The following is a 21,830-nucleotide window of genomic DNA, read 5'->3' as shown; positions in this document are numbered from 1 at the left end:
TGTTGTTCTTTCCATACAGTTCTATGTTTCAGATGAATATGTAACTGTCTGGAAGTGGCCGAAAGATCTGGAGAGGCAATCTGGAGCAGGAAATCTCAGGTAAGGAAAGGGTTAAGCACCCTCTGCTGCTTTCCACTTTTGGTTCCCCAAATTTTCCAACATGTAAATACTGTATGTTTATGTGCATGTGAGAAAGTGGTTTCATATATGGTTCTGTTTGTGCAACATGTGCTTCACCTCTTGAAAAACCAAATATATCTATCTGTTGACCAGTAAGGTTGCTGACTCATGTAACCTTTGCAATTACTTTACCAGGAGGGAAAATTTACGTAAAGGAAAGCACAACCAGCTCTGGGATCTATTGAGAATAACTTGTGTTTCTTTCCTTTCCGTTTTCACCCCAGGACTAACACCACCATGAACTTTTTAATTTCCTCCTTTCTCTTCAGCTCACACATACCTCAGACCATAAACAAGGCAAGTGTGATCTTGCTTGCTTAATTGCAAAAAGGAGGCCAACATTTCCACTTCCTACCTTCAGTGGTTTTCTCTCAAAGCCTCCCGAAGACTTCTCAAGGCTTGCTTCTCTCCTCCCACTTACTCTCTACCTCCCCCCCAACCACCCACCCACAAGGCCTTGGGAGACTGAACAATTTGTCAGAGGTCAGTGCCAGAAAAATACAATACTACCAATTGCTTGTACAGTATTAATAAAAGTATTATCATAGTTTTTTGTTGTACTCTATGGCTTAGAGGGTTAGTTACAGCCGGGTCCCCCAACCCCCGGGCCACAGACCTCTACCGGTCTGTGGTGTGAAACCGAAACCATCGCTTCACCCCCATTTTTTTGTGGAAAAAATGTCTTCCAGAGAACTGGCTCCTGGTGCCACAAAGAGTGTGGACCGCTGACTTAGAGGACATCTGGCAAAAGTAGGACACACCATCTATCTGGCAGGAATAGCCTTAAAATCAAATATTGTCTAACTTCTTGAGTATCTAAAATGCTTTCTGTTTCTGAGCAGCTTTTCTTTGCTTCTTGATACGTACTAACCACAAGTTAACAAGCTCAGGTCTATGACCTTAATCAATTGATTAGCATTCTCCTGCTGGCTTATGCTGCTCCCTGCAATTGACAAGACCTGAATCAGCTTTTGCCTCCTCTAGCACATTCCTGCCATTAAAAAATCAATCTTTCTGATCAGTAGTGGGTTTCAATTTAGTTTGCTACCCATTTACTTGTGCATGCGCATGCGCTCATGTGTGACACTTCTGCCTCCGCTTCCCGCTGTTGCCATTACCGGTTTGCTCGATCCGGGGTGAAACGCTAGCAACCCACCACTGATGCTAGAAAAAGTAACTTTTTCTGATGCTGGAAAAAGTAATGTCATATATTGTACATAAGACTACACTTAAGGCATAGTTAACTATACTTAAGTACTCTTTTTTTTGTTGTTGTTGTTCTCAGTTTTTCAATGGAACTTTTAACATGGATGTCAAGAAAACTAAACAATAAGTGTGTCCCCCTCCTATCCCACATTTGTCCTCCTTTCCAATTGTCCGTGTCCTCCTTTGCCTGTTCTGATAAGTCTATTTAGAGATGCATTGAACAGAAGTGGTACAGAAACTACATCAATCAATCAAGTTGGTGTGCCTAGCAATATTAGTTTATTTGTGTTCATTTCAATTAAAAAACGACAACATTCAAAGAGATTTCTTAATGTCCCCATGAGGAGAGCAGTCTGTGTAGAACACACTTAGCCTAAAAGAAGCCTCCTCCTCCTCCTCCTCCTCCTCCGTTTTGACACAAGGAAGGAGGTTTCTGTAGGTACTGTTACTGTCTCATGTTTCGAGCTTCCATTTCACCATCCTCTTTTCTCTATAAGATGTTGAAGAACCTGCCTCTGGAATTAGGGCTACCATATCTAGGCTGCAAAAATCTTGAACAATCATGAGAGGACAGCAAGGACATACAGAAATCTTAACTCTTTGCTGCCATCCTGTGATCATCCTGATTTGTGTAGTTCAGATTGCTCTGTTCACATGTCTTTAAAGGGGAACTGTGAGTCCTTTCCTGACACCACCACCTGTGCAACAACCATTTTTTTAAAGAGAGAGAAAGAGAGACAGAGATTTATAAACTGCTACTCTAGACATTCTCAATGTTTTATATGAAACATACCACAAATAAGGATATGAGACTTAAGTTGTGTAAACTATTAGTACTCTGTTAAAATTCAGCCATGGATTGACCCTTCATATATTCTTGCACCTATGGTTGCTTCGCTAATATGAATCTATTTTTCAAACTGTTTTCATTTTCTTCACTTATGAAAAAACTGAGAGAAGTGAGAAATAAATGAAATCCAAGGCAGAAACTCCAGTTCAGGAATAATTCACAAGTAGCACCTGGAATTCTACAGCTTTTACAATTGTTTTTTCCAACCCCAAATCATAAACCAGTTATTAATTATTCTGCCCCCCATTTTTTTAAAAAAAGCTATAGTGACATGTGTGAGAATAATCTTAAAAACTTCAAAGCGGGAAGCATTGGGAGACAAATCTGGAAAATTGATGGGAGGCTAGATGCCCTGTTGAGAGGTCTTTGTCAATTCTCTTTTCTGAGTTTATCCTCAATTACCATTTTGGTATTTTGCACTTTAATAATGCTGTTTTTGTTGTTTCAACATTTTATTAGTCACATTTGTGAGATAGGCAATCATATAAATCAATTAAACTCTACAAACCTAGAAGCAAGGAATAACAGAGAGAGTAAAAGTCTGTAGAGATTCTCAGTCATCCAGATCATGGTTGTCCCAAAGGTGCTTTTTCAGGAGGCAACTGGGCTTTCTTGTTTTTTCTTTGAAGACATTTCACTTCTCATCTAAGAATCTTCTTCAGCTCTGACAGGATAGTGGGAAATGGAAGGATTTATATTACTTGGAGGCAGCTGGTCATTTGCATTCTTTTAGAGGGTCCTTGAAGCACTTGGAGGTTTATCTGTGTCCTCAGGGTCACCTGAGTAGCACTCCTGGTTCCTGTAGTCTGCAATTTTTCTCTGGAAATCCATTCCTACTCCCACACCATTCAAAGGGTGTTCATCCCAAATTGTATAGCTAAAAGTCCAGGTGTCTGCAAGGAATATAAATCCTTCCATTCGCCACTATCCTGTCAGAGCTGAAGAAGATTCTTGGATGAGAAGCAAAACGTCTTCAAAAGAAAAAACAAGGAAGTCCAGTTGCCTCCTGAAAAAGCACCTTTGGGACATCATAGAAAGTAGTTTTTATGGTGACTGGAAGGATTTCTGAAGCTGCTGCTGCTGGACATTGCTGATCACCTTCTCCACCCCTAAAAAAAAAAAGCAGACATGAGGCATTAAATCACTGGGCTAAGTGCATAGTAGTGCAATCTTCTCATACTTTAGAACTGCCTTGAAACATGGATTAGCCCCTCCCCGAGAGAGAGGGGGAGAGGGAGGGAGAGAGGGAGAGGGAATGAGAATAGGGACAATCACCCAATCTGTCCTCCAGATTGCAGGAGCAATAAAATGTGCACTGTATTGTATAACTTTGCCCTTTCTGTACATGGCTGTGGCATTGCACATGTGTATATAAGCTTCCATCACAATATAATAATGCATGGATCATCATTCTAAAGTTATAGTTTAGTTTCTCTTAGAAGTCCATGAGGGAAATGGTGTCCACTATATTTTTAGGGGAAGAGCATCAGCAGTTGACACCCCTGCAGTTAGGCAAGTCTTGCCTGAAAAAGAAACAGATATAATTTTGGTGCCAGTTTTTGGTAGTAAAAATTCCTACTTGGCCACCTTCTCTTTTCCTGCCATTCCTGCTACTCATAAGTGGCAGGAAAAGGGAAGTCCATCTGCTGTGCTTCTCCAGTTCTAAGAAATTTGGAGAAGCCAACAGCAAAAGACTCGCCTCCAATCTTCCCTCTTCCCTTGATTCCAGATGAACTGTCATTTCAAAGACCGCTTCCCCATCACCACCAATGATATGAGTCAAAGAAATGGGAGAGGTGGCTTTTTGGAACAGGCAGCTTTCAAAATCAGAGGCCAGGAACTAGTAGGGGGCAAGGTTGGAGGCCTGACTACAGTAGCCTCAGGTGGCCCATGGGAGAAGGGTGAGGCCTTACCCCAAATTTACCATGAATCAATTCATTACAGACTTCTCAGTCCAGCAAGACAGACTTTGCGGTGGGGGGGGGATCTGCAATGGAGCAAGAAGTTACAGGCTCAGGCTGCCTGGATAATGGACCAGGGTTGGGTTGAGGAGGCGGAGGCGGCTATGCATTCAGCAAATATTTTGTGGAAAGCCTTTGTGCTGGGTCAAACAGGAAGTGGTGGTGAATCAGGGTAAGATTTATGGAAAGTTGTATCACCAACTCAGAAATGAAGGAGGGCCTGAGATGTAAAACTTTCATTTTTCTTAGGATAAACTCATTTTTACAGTAAGCGCACAGATTGTCAGGTTTTGAGGCAATCTACAGACACCTGCCATCTCTCTTTTGCAGGTAAAAAGTCGGGGTAAGTTGCAGTTATCTCTTAAATTAAAGCAACCTTTGAGTCGCCTGGGATGGGCGAAGCGAAGGAAAGCTCTCTACCCTCACCCCCCAAAAGTGTTGCAAGATCTTTAGCTATAATAATACATTTGTCCCCGTCATCACTTCCGGAATTCCTTCTTAGGAAAAGGGCTTGGAGCTCGGGGCTCGAGCCAACTTCGTGGGGCTGGTTATCGCTCTGAAAGCCCTCCTCCCATTTTTAAATTAACTTTCAATATTAATGTTTAATAAATTCCTTGACTTTTTAAGTTATAATACACACATACAGGTGCGTGTGCGTGTGTTTTTAACGTTTCTACTTGTATATCGCTCTAGAGTCCCTCTGCGAGGTAAATGAACGGTTTTAAAAATTTGATAGGTAAGTAAACACACAAGCAAATAAACTTTAGTTTATCTTTAGTCACTTGGGTTGATGGTCTTGACGGGGGCGGGGAAGCGCCTCGTGGGAGCGTGTCATAAGGGCTGGAACTTTCCCCAGCCGCACGCGGAGGGGCGAAATAAGAGATCCATGGGGGGGTTTTCCGTGACCGTCCTGCGTGGGAAAAGGGGCGTTTCCCGGAACATTTATAAAAAGAGGAGCAACGCTTGTAGTCGGGCAAAAAGAGCTCAGGCGCCGCGCTGAGTGTGGATCTAGCGGCAGCAACCAGGCTTTCAAATTATTCCATTTCAATTTCCACTTGGCTACATTCGGACCGTCTCCCGAGCAGGCGCCTTTCTCTGAGTTTGAGTTCCGCCTCGATCATCATGCAGCGATCTTTCGTCTTTTTCCTCGTTGCTTTGGGCTCCTGGGCTTTTGAAAAAGGTAAGGGAGCGGTAGGTTTTTCACAGTTATCTGCTTCCTCCAAACTCTCAGTTACTAGTGCGAAGCGGAGATCTGCCACCGGTGGAATGTGGGATCTAGAAGTTTTGATGAGGGAAATTGCCTCTCTGAATCCTCTGCCTACATACAAGCTCTGCTCCCGACCTGTCCGGAAACAGCTGGTTCTGGCCAGGAAGATTTTTGTGTCTTTAATTCAGGCTGCAGAGTTACTTTATGTGTCTGAAGATTAGCATTCGAAATGAATACAGGAGATTGAACTCGGATCAAACCTCAGCACTGTTTAAGTCTTACTTAAAGGACACACTAGAGAGCTACTTGGATGTAGTGGTTAGAAAGTGGGGAACTCTTGAGTTGTGGTTCTGTTTTAGGCATGAAACCAGCTTGGGTGGCTTTGGGCCAGTCACTCTATGGGCTAAAATCCTTTGGAAACTGTGAGTTAGGGACATTGTCAAAAGGCAAACCACTTCTGCAAAACCTTACCAAGAAAACTGCAGATTCTAGTCCAAACAAGGCACATTCATGTACACAAACTTTATGTTAACTTGTTGCCCTAAAGTTATAATTTTCTTCTTTTCCTTCTGCCTATTCCTGGAAAAGGGTAGCAACGGGACTTTTTAATCTTAAAAAATTAGGTGCTTTCCCCAAAGCAGTTTCTGAGACACCAATTGCAGATTGTTTGTTTTAAGCATTCCTTCCCTCTGGTCTTTTAATTATTTGCCCAACCTGAAGGCTTGATAAGAATGGTTTCTTCTGACACACCTTCCCTGAAGTCTTGCACACTGCAGTCAATTTGCTAGAAGAAAAACAAACAAGAGGTTTCACCCATCAACCCTAAGAATACTCAGATATTTCAACCTCCTTGCATTTGATTTCCCATGAAAACACAGTTGGTGGGTTGAATATTATTTGGCAATCACATTCTTTGTGGAGGCAAGGTACATATTTTGTTGCAGGCTGAGCTGGTTAATTAAAGGACAGCAGGGCAATATTTAGATACTGAAGCCCATCCTTTGAGTGCTGGCCAGACATTAGGGATGTAAAAGGCTCCTTCTCAAGTTTCAACATAGATAAGATATCTTGCAGCCCCTCCCATGTTGATTCGAGAGGATCTGTGATCTTAGGGGGACAGCAATAAAACTTAGACTTGCATCATAGTAACTCAAGGGTTTCGTTAAATGGCTATTCTTCTATTCACTCAGTTGTGCAATTTCCGAAAATGAGCTATATTTCTTTTAACACAGGTAAGGAAAGGTGTGGCAGTTAATTCCAGACAGACAGGTACTGTAAGTAGAAGATGGTAAAGCAAGTCAATGAGTCATTTTGTGCAAAGGAAAAAAAAGAAGCCTTGAAGCACCTTCTGAGTCACATTTGAGCACATCCTGTAATTGAGACCCCTAAGTACCACCAGAGGCAACACCTCCAAAAATTACAGGAACAGAAGATTTCCACATTCTCTAGGCCAGGGGTGTCAAACTCAAGGCCCGGGGACTGGATCCAGCCTGCGGAGTGCTTAGATCTGGCCCATGGGGCCACCCTGAAAACAGAAAAGGATCAGCCTGCTTCTGCCAGTGAAAAAGGAGCTCAGGAGGGCTGCATGCAGGTCCCCCAAGCTCCGTTTTCGCTGGCAGAGTGCTTGGGCCCCCACAGGCGTCCCCGACATGAGTGATGTTGAGCTGGCCACGCCCCTCCCTGAGGTCAAACACAACCCTGATGTGGCCCTCAGTGAAATTGAGTTTGACACCCCTGCTCTAGGCTACAACTTTTTTGCTGAACTATCAGAACTGCTTTCTCCAATCTGCCACAGTCTGAAGTGTTGAGACTGCTATGACCAGAATTCCCAGTCAGAGCAATGATACATTTAAAAACAAAATAAGGCTTTGATTGCATGGCCATGGTTGCCATCTTTACTTTTTGGCACCCCACCCCCACCCTTACGGAGACTTCTGCTGAACCACTCAAGAGTGCAGGAATGTGCTAAACAAACTAATGAGAAACACTTGTGAAGATTACAGCAATATTTTTGGTGGCTGGAGAACAAATTTCAGGGAGAGAGGGATTTGTCAGATTCCAAAGCAATCTGGACTTATTCAAATTCAGTCTACTTCCCGCTCTCCCCCCCTCCCCATTCTGGAGTTGCATCATAGGGAACAGACAGTTTTGGATTAAAAGTGTCTATGCTTTTGGAATATCAGTAGTGCAACAGCAAGGATTGAAATCTCTGAATTGCACATCTTTGGGAAGGCAGATCTCCTCCTTTAGCTTGAACCTGACCCCCCCTAGATTGTCCTCCCAAGAGGAGTATAATTCCTCTCTAACAAAGCAGTAAGAACAAATATTGAATGGTTTCCTGCAATTTTACCAGTCTTTGGAAATGAGACATGACTTGATACTGATCAAAGAACTGAGTTCCTGATATTCATAATAAAGAAAAGGCAGGAAATATCTAGCACTTAATTCTGCAAAGTTATGCTAAGACATCCTAATTCCTACTCAGAATTCAGACAGCAACTAAATAACATTTAGGGAGAATTGGTTTGTCAATACAGTGACCTCTCATAGTCACAAGGGGCGTATGCTAGACATTGAGCATTCCCCCTTCTCTCTAATCCAGCATTTCTCAACTTCGCCAACTTCAATACCCAGAATTCAGGGAGTTGAAATCCACACTTCTTAAAGTAGCCACGGTTGAGAAATGCTGCTCTAATCTCTTGGGCTTGACTTGGCATTCTTGCAGATAGAGACTTGACTTCATTTCAGGATCAGTGCTGGGTCTCATCAAACCCATGACAGCTATTAATTCATAATGCTCAAAAAGCTAATCGACCTTAACAGAGACTTGAATAAACAAATAAAAACTTCATTGCCTGCTGTATTCATCCACATTCGTTAATTCCTGCAATTTATATTTTTATATTTATATGGCTGGACATAATGCCGAAGTGATTCTGGGTGATGAATACAGTTAATACTAGAAAATTAAATCTCATTGCTTTCAAACCTTTTCCACTCTTTTATAACTGTATTTTTATGCAAATTGCATACATATTTTTTTTTTATATATCAGGATTCGCAGAGGAAGACTTTGTGAGGATTTGGCCAGAAAATCCTGTGGTGCAATTCGGAGGTTCACTTCAGATAAACTGCAGCGCCAATACTGAAGCAGATGCGATTGGACTTGAAACCGTCTTCAGAAAAGAAATCATTGGAACTGGATCCAATTGGAAAGCCTTCCTTGTCACCAACATCAATGACTGGAATACTAACTCATTGTGCTATGCTGAGGAATCCCGCGCAAAACCTGCAAAAACAACCATTACCGTTTACAGTAAGTCACATGATGACTGTAGTAACAAATGAAAAATATTGGGCATCTAAAGTACCTACAATTCAAATTCAACAGAAAGTCACAAGAGTCCGGTAGAATCAAACCTTAGCTCAGTGGTCAAATAACTGAGTAATGGACAACAGAAACCAGAATAAAAACAATTAACACAGTTTTATTGAACAATTTGGGATACTTATGCAGGAGAGTTTTGTTCTGCACCAGTTGCAATTGGTTTATTTCCTTTATCAAAATGATATAGCTGACCGTCTCACTAAAAGTGGGAGCAGTACACAACAAAAGTTAAAACAGTGAAGAAATACATGTAGCTCCTACGGTATGCAGGGCAGCAGGAGGGGCACATCGTGGCAAGCCACCCACAAGGGGAGGCTTTCTTAGGCAAGATTTTTAACACTTCAACATTTCTCTCCATCTCCTCCCCTGGATTCCTTTTGGGAAAATAAGACAGTTTGCATAGTTTACATTTTAAAGTGTTTAGGGGAAAATAGTCAGGAGAATATATGATCAAGTGTTGGGGAATTGACAAAGGAAAGCTATATTTTGGTGAGGATTACCTACATTAATGTCCAGCAAGAATGCAGGCACTTAGCTAAGGCAAAAGATGGAAATAATTATCTAACTAGGGCAAGCAAATAGAAATAGATCTTTCAGATGATAAGAGACAAGGTATTTCTTTTGGGAAAGCTAAGGCATGCCATCCACTGCCCCTTAAAGGTATATAGATATTTAAGTTTGACTTAGAATATACAGGGAAATATACACTTAGGTAGAGAGAATTTTATTGCATAGAATAAATAACAGAAGAGCCATATTATTGCTTGTTCATACTTCTAGCATATGCTAATCAAACAAAATTGATTTAGAACATTTTATTTCAGAATCTCCAGCGAGTATTGAACTGGATCCAATACCAGAAATGGAAGTGGGCAAGCTGTATAACTTCACATGTCGGGTTTTTGGTGTAGCCCCCATCCATGATCTCACGGTGACCTTGCTGAAAGGGGAAGAGCAAGTTCTGGTAAAGACCTTTCAGGATCACACTGAGCCTGCAGCTGGTGCAGTTGTGGTGAACCATCACATAAGAGCTGAGCAAAATGACTACAACAAGACAATCACCTGCCAAACATCTCTGGATCTGAGACCAAGAGGACCACTCCTGAAAAACACCTCCCATGGCATATCATTATGGACTTTTGGTGAGATCCCATCCATTGCTCCAGTTCTGATTTAGACATACTGCGCCCTGTGGCTAGACAATGCTACTTCTCCACAGGAGGGGCTGGTCCACCTATTCCACTGTTTTGACATTTGTTTGCATAAATTTGATGTTCCCTACAGTTGCCCCAGCACTCACCCCCTGAGAGGTTAGGGAGAGGATACTATTGTGGCTGTGATTTCTTTTGCAATAACTGACCTGATTTCTCTTACTTTCTTGGCAGATTTTGCAAAGGCTCCCCTGCTCCACGCTGGCCTGTTCTTAGAAGCTGGGACTCTGATGAAAGTGACGTGTGATGCACCTGAGGTTTCCCCAGCCAAAGAGGCCGTGTTTGATCTGTGGTTTGCAGGGAAACCTCTGACCTTCAACACCACTGTGATGGGGGGCTTGGCAAGTGCCCAGGCTGTGATAGCCTCTTCCTCAGTTGGAGATCATGAGTTGATCTGCACAGTCTCTCTGGGGCCAGTGACCAAAAATGTGACAAAGACGGTGAACGTGTTTGGTGAGTCTCATATCTGTAATTATTAACACAGAGAGATTTAGAAGAGTTTTCTTCCATCTATTTGAACAAACATAGAAGAAGTTAGAAGTTAGATTGATTTTATTTTGAAAAACAAAACTTCAGTAATGGGTTGGATCAGTCTAAATAGCTTGAGAGACAGCCCTTTGAAACCAATGGAATTGGAGGGATAAGTGACTCATCCCTCTTCTATTTTCATTGAAATCCAAGAACAACTATTTTAGGATGAACCCAAAAATATTCTTATATCAGATTAGATATATACAGAGCTTAGATCTGACCTAAAGCCATTAGACGTAAAGCCATTACAACTTACGATTGCTTTGTTTTTACTGCATTTTGACATGCAGTATTTATTTAAAGAGGTCCACATGTCTTAACCAAATAGAGAATGCAGAAATTGAAAGAAACAGCCACTCTCATCCATTTCACTTCTTTGGAACATCTGGTATCCAGTCATTTCAATTATGCTACTTCTAAAATACGGCAGTTTTTCTTACAAGAACTCTGAGATGAATTTGGACTGAGAGTGAGCGTGAAGGTGAAACTCCTTCACTAAGGCTCTATGGTTGTAGATGGACTTGAACTTAGGGTTCCTCTATCCTAGACCTTAATGACGGTTTTCATATCTAGGACAGGAGCTGGCCTTTAGCCAGTATTTGTTTCAACTGTTTTTATTAATCATTTTATAACCATCTAAGTACATTATCACTGTTCTGCTCTATTCCCTCACAGCTTTACCAAAGCCCATCTTGCAAATTGGCAGTTCAGAAGCTGTCGTCGGTCAAACAGTGAACATTACATGTAGTGCTGATGGCAGTGCTTCCCCTGGTTTTAAAATGCAGATCAAGGATGCTGCCAAAATATTAGCATCTGGCAACGTAGATGAACATTTCCTGCAGCATGCAGTGATCACTCAGCAAGAGGATAATGAGCGGGAATTCATCTGCCAAGTAACCCTGACCATTGATGGGCACACCAAGGAAAGAAGCATGTCTCAAAAACTTACCGTCTTCTGTGAGTAGGAAGAAAAAATACACCTCATGTTTTATTCCTAGAGATTCAGTAATCTTTACTTCAAATAGTGTGGCAACACATTTTACAGCTAGGATGAACTTTGGAAATAGGGTACCATTGCATAGTGCTATGTAATCCCAGGTCTCTGCACCCCAGAAGGGGGAACAGGAGGATCATATGAGTAGATGCTTCCATTACCCAGTGGTTCCTTTCGTATAGAAACTCATCTAGTGTCCTAATTATTAATGTACTTGGAAATTGTTGTTTATTTATTTATATCGCCATATATCTTAGTTCTATGACTCTGGGTGGCTATATAGATTTAACAAATACACACACAAAAACTCAATATAACTAAGTAATAAAAACTACAAGAAAAATCATTAAAACAATAAAAATACATTAAAAATACATGGGAAAGCACACTCAGTTTCCCCAACAATACAGTTACTTTAATAGCTCCATATCTCTGTTCCCAGATCCCCAGGCCAGATGGCAGAGCCATGTCTTCAGGCTCTTCTGGAAAGCTAACAAGTTTGGGGTCAGTCTGGCCTCAGTGAGAATGATGTTTCAAAACAAATTGACCTCCCAGCTAATCTATGAAGATACAAGTATATTGTTCCAATTAGAGTTAGAGAAGGTGTACATTAGTTATTGGGTTTAGTTATTCCCATGAACTAGGTAGGAAACCCAATGCAAGGCTGGCTAACAAAGTGGCAAATAGGTTTGATGCCATCAGGAAGATTAATTTCTGACATCCAAAACAACATGTCCCATTGTGATACTATTTATGTTTTTTAAAAACATCAGTAATATATTTTCTGATTTTCCTCAGTACTCTTGGAGATACATATACCCCTTTATGTTCTCAACTGGTTATTTAAATCTATTCAGGTTGTGTCAAAGAGGTGTTACTTGCTTCTGTGATGTGTTTCAGGCTGGGGATGTGGTATACTTTGACTTCCTTGATGCATGGGGTCTTATATTTGCACAAAATGAATCCCCTTTTTCATTAGCCAATCAGGAATACAGGTAGTTCTTGACCTATGGCCAAAATGGAGCCCTGAATTATGGGCATAGGTTGTTGTCATTAAGAGAGGCACCCTTGCTCAGTGACCACATTCCAGGCTTTTCCCATCATCATTAAAGAGAGTGAGGGCTGCCTCAAGTTGTGGTAGAGGCCCTGTGGAACCCTGTTCAAGCCCAGGCCCACATTGCAGTATCCCTGAGTTCAGACATGGCTGACCCCCTGAGACACCCATAAACAGCTTCCCACCCCATCAGATCCCACAGTCTTGGATCTGCTTTCCATCCTGCTGGGTCCCTCAGGCCGTGGGACTCCTCTCTGCCCTATCACACCTTGATCCACTTACCTCTTCTGAAGAACTCCTTTTTGAAAGAACACCCAACTGATGTGATGCGAAGGCTGCATCATGCCTTTCTGGAAGTGGTGCCATTCTTACAATCTCTTAGAAAGGTATGAATTTGCAAAGGTGCAAGGTGACCTCTATAGGAAGCACACATGTTGCGTTGGCTGGTCACTCTTTTGGAAAAGGGATTCTTCAGAAGAGATAAGTGAAGCAAAGTGTGGTGGGATAGAAAGCAGGTCCAAGGCCTCTGGCACTAGCAGGGCAGGATGTAGGGTGGAAGATAGACAGGTGGGGGCAGTTGCAGTGTCCCTGTGGTTGGTTGTAAGGCCAGGTGGCCTGCCAGGCACCCACATTTTCATCACATGAACATAAGGGCCTTGCAAACCCCTTAACTGAATACAGGTAGTATGTTCCTTTCTTCAGAAGCATTCTAATTTCAAACAGTGGCTGAATGAATGATTGTAAGTCGAGGACTATTTATAGACTCCTGATCCAGAACGGGATCCTGAGCATGTGCTGTTTTAGAGAGGTGTTTGAAGCAGCCCTTAAAAGATTTGCAAAATTTGCATAATTTCTATTCTATTCTGATATAATATAAGAAGAGTGATACTCAGATGTTCCATAATTTAAGAAAAAACTAAAAACTGCGATTGATCCTTTTCCCTTGTGCTGTTTTCTCCATTTGTCCAAAGCAATGACTTAATGACCAAAGAGAACCATACAAAATTCATGTTGAGTATTCCATTTGGAAAAATCATAGCCAAGTTAAAAAAAAAAAAAGCCTTTGCTCCAGCTTTGTAGTCCTTCCTTAATTCATTCTGTGGTTGTTTTTAGCATTTTGAAAATGGCAAGAGACTCAAAATGTTCATGACTCCAAATATTACAATTTAATTGTCCCTCAGGTAAAAATAGATTCCAGTGTTTCTAAAGATATGGCAGTTTTGTCCATGGGGCTTGGATTTATTTGCTTACTTAAAAACAACTCTGGGTGGCTCCCAATCAAAAGTTCAAACAACACATAAAACCATATTAAAAGTCTAAAACTAAACACACTAGAACATTAAAAACAACAAAAACCTGGTGCCAAATCAAACTTCTAATGTGCAGTCATCCAATTTTATCCCAGCACTTGTGCTTTTCGGAAGGCTAGGAAAGTGGAGGCCTGCTGAATTATAAAGGACAGAGTGTTCCATAGGGTAGGGGTTGCCACAGAAAAGATATGGTTCTTAGTCCATCAGATGGCAATATTTAGGGGAAGAAACTAGGAGCATGCTCACTCTATCTGATCTGGTAGGATGGGTAGATGTCTTTAGGAAAGGGGGGTCCTGCAGCTAGTGGAAGCATACAAAGTTAAGTACAAAGTATCTGTAAAATGGGGGGTCTATGCAAATTAGACTTGGGATTCCAAAACTTTGACACTAGCTGCTAAATTCTGCCTTTGGAGGCCATGTTCCATCTGTAGAGGATCATGGTAGCATCCTTATAGATTCCAGAATCCATTGACAATGAACATTGTATAAACTGCAATAGATACCACCAATGCTTCTGCAGTTTTGCAGTACATAGTTGCTTCACTACATCCATTATTACCAGTGAACCTAACTACATTTCTTTCTCCATTCTAGATGGCCCCCAAATGGACGATTTCAGCTGTCCCCAGACATGGACTTGGAAGGCAGGAAGTACGATGACACTTACTTGCTCAGCCTTGGGAAACCCCCCACCAACTGTTCAGTGCTGGAAAGATGGGAGACCTTACAACATTGGGAAACCACAGCTGATCCAGATAGAGCATGATGGCATATATCAATGCAATGCTACTAACCAGTATGGCTTTGATGTTAGAGATGTGACCGTACACGTTGAACGTAAGTTAACTCCTTGACCTAAAAAACAAGAATGACCACAGTCTTAGGTCTTGTAACTTCCAGCCAAATCTGCATTTAAGTTTATTTGTCAAGTAGTGAGTTATAGATTTCACCCAGTGAAACAAACTGATAAAAATTCTGGCCATCACAGCCCTTCCATCTATAACCCAGTCAAGAAAAATTTGAAATGGTTCTGGCGCTAAGCCAAGATTCATTGTGAAGAGACTCTGTTTAAGAAGGGTTTAGAGAGAGCGAGGGAGTTGAAGGTAGTCTCCTATGCCAGCATCCTGCTCATTCAATTGCCCTCCAATAATTTGCTGTTATCTTTATGTCTACTTCTCCAACGTGTATCTTCACATATTGTTGAATTTCATTTTTAGTAATCTTTAGCTAAGATGATTGGATTCTGCAATTAAGCTTTTATATATACTCTTCCATTTTTAATACACCTGTTTCAACATCTTAATATAGCAAAGAAACATTTCCTAGAAGGACATGTTGGCAAATATTCGGCATTAATAGCATTAAACAGTATCAAAGTTGGGAGGCTCAGTAGAGTTTTGAAAGGCAGAGACAAGATTAGGAGAGCTATGATATACTCCTGCTGTACAATTCTTGAAAGAAATGTCTTCCAGGATCAACTACTGGAATTTTTCACACATATCATTTAGCAAAGTGAAAGTCTTCCCTTTCAATCATCACATATACCATCAGTTATTCCATTCATTTCTCTCTTCCCTGTATTTATCACTACTTTCTTTTTCTGCCTTTTTTCATCTGCTGGTGGGTACTGTAGCTCTCTGCCAGTGGTGAAATGTAAAATTTGTTACTATTGGTTCTGTGGGCGTTGCTTGGTGGGGGGGTAATGTGATTGGGTGGGTGTGGTCAACTTTTTTTTTTTACTTTTAAAAGCATTTTTTCTACAACCTCTTCGGCCGAAGAGGTTGTAGAAAAAATGCTTTTAAACGCCTCTGAGGATTCCAGCTGAGCCGCGCGATCATCAGAGGCTTTTTGTTTTACTTTTAAAAGTATTTTGTAGAAAAAATGCTTTTAAAAATAAAAAAGGCCTCTGATGATTGCACAGCTTAGCTGGTAATGGGGGGGAGGGATTTTTGCGGTTCTCCGAACCACCCGCCGCCATCGCTACCGGATTGGGCGATCTGGTCCGAACTGGGAGCATTTCACCCTGCTCTCTGCCCTGAAACATGTCTGTCTGCATCCTCTATTAGGAAAAAAAAAAAACCTATCTCTTAGTCCTTTCATACATTCCCACTTTTGCCCATTGTCTTGTCTTCCATCCCTATCAAAACTCCTTGAAGAATATACCTTTCTCTCAATTTCTTTCTCAGTTTCACATGCTTGTTTCAATGGAGTTTTCATGTAAGGAGTTTTCATTCTACCAAGCTGACTTAGACACATTATACTCAATCTCCTGGTGGCCAACGCAAACCACCTATGTTCTGTGCTACTATTACCTAATTTATCTGCTATATTTGTTTCTTTGAATCATCAATATTATTTTCCTATGTGAGTTCCCTTAGTAATACCAGTACTACAGTGATTTCACACCTATTTGTCTCAGTTTTCTTTCTCTATTATGTGGAATGATTCTATCTCCATTTTTTCCTTCATCAGTGAGTAATCCTTTGGACTCCGTTTGTCTTTTATTTACTCTCTCTCTTCTGGGTCCTTTGATGCTTATTTTCAATTATACAGTATGCAGGCAAAATCCAGGTGTGTTCCTCTGTCTCTATTCCATATAACATAGTATTAGCATTTTCTTCTAAATGCCTTTGTAGGGCTGCATAGATTCCTACCATGAAAAAGCAAATATGTACAAGACAGAGACTGTTGTATTTCTTCCTGATCTTTCTTTTCCATTTTCTGAGGGTTTTTTTTTTCTTTTTGATTTCTAGCTGCTGGCTTCCTCAGTGGTGAGGAACCTAGAAGTCCAAATTAATGAGTGGCTTTCCATAAAGATCTTCCTCAATAAAACCATCCCCATTCGTAGTTTTCATTTAATCAATGATCCGGACATCTCATGTCTGGATGATTGGAGCAGTAAGCATTTACCAGATTCCTCTCTTTATCACTTGATCCACTTCTACAATTCACACCATTTTGGGCATTGTTTAATCTATTCCTAATTCCTACATTGGCTGGTGTTTATTCAAGATATAAGTTTAAATTGCTGATGTTAACTCCTCTGGCCTTATACACACCCAATATTTCTTTTAAAAAACGCTTATGGCTCCTGTACCAATAGAATAGAATATAGAATAGAATATAGAATAGAATAGAATAGAATAGAATAGAATAGAATAGAATAGAATAGAATAGAATAGAATAGAATAGAATTTTTGTATTGACCAAGTGTGATTGGACACACAAGGAATTTGTCTTGGTGCATAATAGACAATACAGGTAGTCTTCACTAACCAGGGACCAGGAACTCCATAGCTAAGCTATGCAGTCATAAAGCATAATATTGCCTCCACTTGCTGTTGTTAGGAGAATCCTGCACATTGCAGCATCCTGTACTTATATCTTCATCATTCACAACCTCCTGCCAGCTTCCCAAATGACTTTGCCTGTCAGAAGGTGGCTGTTAGGGTCGTAAATGGCCATCATGTGACTGTGGAAGACAATAACATTGTAATTGCGAGCTGGTCGCTGAACACACATATCGGAATCATATGACTTCAGAGACACAGGGACAATATGAGGATCCTTCATAAGCAGCCCATATTCAGCACCATCATAACTTGAACAGTCACTGAACAAGTATAAAGTTCAGCAAGGACTACCTGTAAATCTCAGCTGATTGTCAACATAGCGCTGATTTATACCTCCTTATACTAAAGTAGGCATATCAGGCTTAAGAGATTTTTTCCCATCCAGTGCCAGTTCTCTGGAATCAACTTTCATTTGTTCATTTTTTCAAAATTTCAAATATTTTTATCTTAATGAACCTTCGATGATGGCTTAAGCATCAACTCCTCATGCAAAATTCTTATTGTGATTCAAATGTAAGTTCCTATGATGGTTTTAAATGCTATAGGCATTTTCACAGCTTATATTCTGTCTTCTCAGATTAGAATGTACTGTATTATTGAATGTACTGTATTATTGCACCAAATTGTTGAAGTTGTATTTTATTATTATGTACCATGCCTGAAAAATAACTGCTACTACTACTGCCAAGTTGGTAGAACTGTAATGCTATGGAACTATTCTATGCTAAATTTTAATGCATTTGGTTTTTTTCCCTTTCACAGCTCCTCAATCCATTGGCCATATCATTGGCTATATACTTGCTGTGGCGCTGTTTATTGCTCTTGTTGCTGGTGTAGTTTATTGGATAAGCTATAAACAAAAGATTGGGATCTACCGACTGCGGCAGCAAGGGAAGCAACAGCAGTCACCAAAAGCTGCTGAAAACTCAGTGGAGCAAAAATTCCTGAATGGCAAGGCAAATGTTTGAGCAGACCTGTGTTTACCACAAACTGAAGAACCACTTGTCCCCATGCCAGCGAGCTTGTAGCTGTGTTCAGTGTTCATCACTCTGCTTAGCTGCAGAGGAAGAGGATGTTGATTACATGCCATCAAGTCATTATTTATTTATATTTATTTATTTAAAACACATGTAGCTGGCCATCTTTCAAGCAACTCTGGGTGGCTCCCAATCAAATATTAGGGACCACATTGATAGATTTTCTCCATGATGTGGAAGAAGAGATATGGCAAACTGTTCTTCAGCTCCTGAGCATTGGATGGGCAATGGTCCAACTGGCCTTTGTCTTGGGACTTTGGAAGGGTGAATGATGGTAACTTCTACACTTTCAGGGAGTGCCGGTGCTTATTCCTCCTGCTTTTTTTCTGAAGATCTCCTGTACCATCTAAGTGGACTTTCAGATTTTTCCTTGAAAAGGCAATCAGGAACAAAAGGTGGTCTTAAAAGGCTTTGGGTTACCTCCAGGAGGAGGCATTACTGGGAAACCACTCAGAACCACTAGGAAGAGGGTGTCTGCAACACACCAACTTGGGCTTTTCCTGCAATAATGGACAACTCAGTTGTAGAGTTTAAAGCATCTTCCAGATTTCTCCTCCCGCTATTAAATTGAAAATAATACCATAATCATAAGGGACATAGTAAAATTCTTTAGTCCTTTGTGCCCTCCGAGCTTGGATATTTTTTTACAGACATTTCATTACCCAACTGAGTACCATCATCAGTGCTAGAAGGGAGTGGAGTTTGCTCCCTGTTTATATATGGGTGGCCTGCCTGTCATAATGATGGGGGTGTTCTTGGTAGTTCCTTAATTAGGCTGTTCTTTACTGTTTGTTTGTTTGTCTGTTTGTTTGGGTTAATAGTTCCTTGACTGTGGTATTGTTTACTGCTTGTTGGTTGGTCTGATATTAATCCTGGTATTAAGCACTGCTTATCTGGGTTTTGGTTGCTGGTGAGGAGGACTTTTTTGCTTCCTGTTTAGCTTTTTAATTGTCTCTTTTTAAATGAAATGTAGATGTTATTTTTCACTATGTGTCCACTGATGGTTGATTTGTCTGAGTGCTAGACTTCCAGGAATTCTCTAGCATTTTTTGGACTTAGCTTGGTCTAGGATACTCATAGCTTCCCAGTGGAAACTATGGGTAAGTCTGTCCATATGTTGTGCAATTAAGGAGTTTTCATTATGTCTTCAGACTGCTAGTCGGCATTCTCAAAAACTCCTTTCTGTTTTTGTAAATTTGCACTTACAAATTTTCAAAGCACATGCCAAAAAGTTAGAGCCTTTTTCTATTTTTAAATACTAGTAAATACTAGTATGTGAATTCATGATTATCAAGATGACACATTCCATAACTCTAAGTCATATTTCCAAATGCTGGAAAGAAATCCCTGAGGTACAATGAATTCAGGACTAGCCTCTCCCAGTGGTGGTTTCACAACTCAGCAGGTCTTCTAACCTTATCATGTAGTTCTTGGTTTTACACATGTGTTTTATTGTTGGGAGAAGAAAATAATGGTGTGGAAAAAATAAAAATGATTAAAAAGCTAAAGAATAATGTTAATATTTTTTAAAAAAAAATATTGCATAATAGAAGGGAAGTGTTCCCTGCATGCTATATTGAATGAGTTATGTTCCCAGGAAAATAGAAGAGATGGTAAGGAGACTATTTCTGCTCTGCTATCAGCAGAAGTTCCGTCATGGTACATATTCTTATACAAAAAATAGTACAACCTAAATAAAGACCATGGAGGAGAAAAAAGATCATTCTGTGTTTTATAATGAGTAAAAAGGAAAATCACCTCCCCCCTCCCCCCCAATCAATAAAACAGGCTGTTCTTCTTAGTTTGCCATTGTCACTTTTCACTTTCAAAACTTTCCCCACTTTTCTTGGGCTGAGCCATCTAGGCATTTCTAACTGAGAACATTTGTAAAAACCCCAGTGAAAGCATGCAACCGCAAAGGTGCATTCCACCATTTTAATTTTGTTGAGGAGATCCTAGAGTCCTCCTTCATGGTCATCTGGGAGGAGAAAGTGTCTTGAGGAAGAAGGTTTTACTTTTTGTAGTGTACACTTGGTATAATTGGACAGCCTTCTTCAGGGATGCTTTAATTTGCATCCTGGTACTGAGCAGGGGTAGAACAGTAGTTCTGAATTGGTTGCATGCATGCTGCAGATGGGACTTAGAAGTAAACCAAAAGTACCCCTATGCAACTCATCTTCATTGCTAACTCATTGAAACTTCAAGCCTTCAAATGACTGTGAATGACATATATGGCCACAGAATACCTGTTAACATATAAATATGTTTTATATATATCAGTGGTGGGTTCCTCCCGGTTCAGCCCGGTTCTGCCGAGCCGGTAGTGGTGATGTTATGACATCACCGAACCGGTTCTGCCCCCCTCCCCCCCACCCCCGCGTTATTCTTAGGTTGTGGGTGATCCATCACTGGAGGCTTTTAAGAAGAGACTGGACAGCCATGTGTCTGAAATGGTATAGGGTTTCCTGCTTAGCAGAGGGTTGGACTAGAAGACCTCCAAGGTCACGTCAAGCTCTGTTATTCTGTAGGCTTAGACCTTTTCTTATGTACTCTTACCTTGTAATCCTGAGAAGAAGGGGAAAATAAACTGGATGTTTGAAAAGAATTACTGCAAGCTTTTTAGCTTCATGACAAAGAAAAAAAGGCAGAAAAATATGATTTTGGAGACACAAGTGGACCACGTTGCACTGGTGAACAGAATAATTATGAGCCTTTGGCCATATAAGGAACAGTGTCATGTTTGTAATGTTAGTTTGTACAAATGGCCCTTATCAGCTAAATCCACTGGATTCTCATGCAGTCAGATCCCCAGTAAAATTGGAAAAGGACTCTTGCTTTTGACTGAAAAGACCAGTCACACTGGGATGCATCCAATTGCTCTGGCTTGTTCAAACTGGATTTCTCATTCCTTACCACAACCACTTCATGAGATCAAATAGATCTAAATGATGATTGCTTTGGGGACCTGAGTCATTAGGATGGAAACATTCATGTGTGTGTGGGAGGAGAAGCGTTCAATTACTGTACCCTTCAGGAGAAAATACTGGGGGCAAATTGAAATAGGAAATGCTTTCTTGGTTATCAATCATGCACATTAATTTAAAATATGAAGCAGGTGTCTTAAGACATAAGATAGTAATATTTGACCTATTTATGGAATATAAAAGTACATTATATGAAAAAACACACACACACACACACACAGTAGCACTCTCACACGAAAATTGAAGGTACAATTTCCTTTTTCTTAAGTTATAAAATGGAGATGGTTAGTGTGGGAAAATAAAAAGTGAAACCATCAAGAACCACCCAAAGGAAATTCATTAGCATTTGAATTAGTATTAGACATCAGTATTTACATACTGAAATGGAAAACTATGGGTATTTTTAGAGGTAATGCTAAGAAAAAGCATTTTTTTTCAAGTGAAAAAAAATCACTTGACATACAAAATGATATGAATAATGGAGGCTGGTAGCAAAAGGTTGAGAATGGCTGACCAAGAAAGGTTATTGAAAGAGTCAATTAGATTTCAGTGATCAGGAAAAAA

The 21,830-nt window shown here is 40.5% G+C and overlaps 1 protein-coding gene across 1 annotated transcript; it reads left to right on the top strand.

The window, feature by feature from the left end:
• The first annotated feature begins 4,977 nt into the window (after nucleotides 1–4,977).
• On the top strand, nucleotides 4,978–19,790 carry LOC117675559 (intercellular adhesion molecule 1-like). The gene is made up of 7 exons (XM_034434318.3): nucleotides 4,978–5,377; nucleotides 8,460–8,720; nucleotides 9,617–9,934; nucleotides 10,178–10,456; nucleotides 11,210–11,491; nucleotides 14,487–14,729; nucleotides 18,008–19,790. Exons 1-7 carry the CDS (start codon nucleotides 5,320–5,322, stop codon nucleotides 18,211–18,213), a joined length of 1,647 nt encoding a protein of 548 aa, XP_034290209.2. The 5' UTR covers nucleotides 4,978–5,319; the 3' UTR covers nucleotides 18,214–19,790.
• Nucleotides 19,791–21,830: the final 2,040 nt, after the last annotated feature.

This window comes from Pantherophis guttatus, chromosome 2 (assembly GCF_059756535.1).
Source record: "Pantherophis guttatus breed Tessera chromosome 2, ASM5975653v1, whole genome shotgun sequence".
NCBI classification, from domain to species: Eukaryota; Metazoa; Chordata; class Lepidosauria; order Squamata; family Colubridae; genus Pantherophis; species Pantherophis guttatus.
This window is presented reverse-complemented; position numbering and strand designations above follow the sequence as displayed.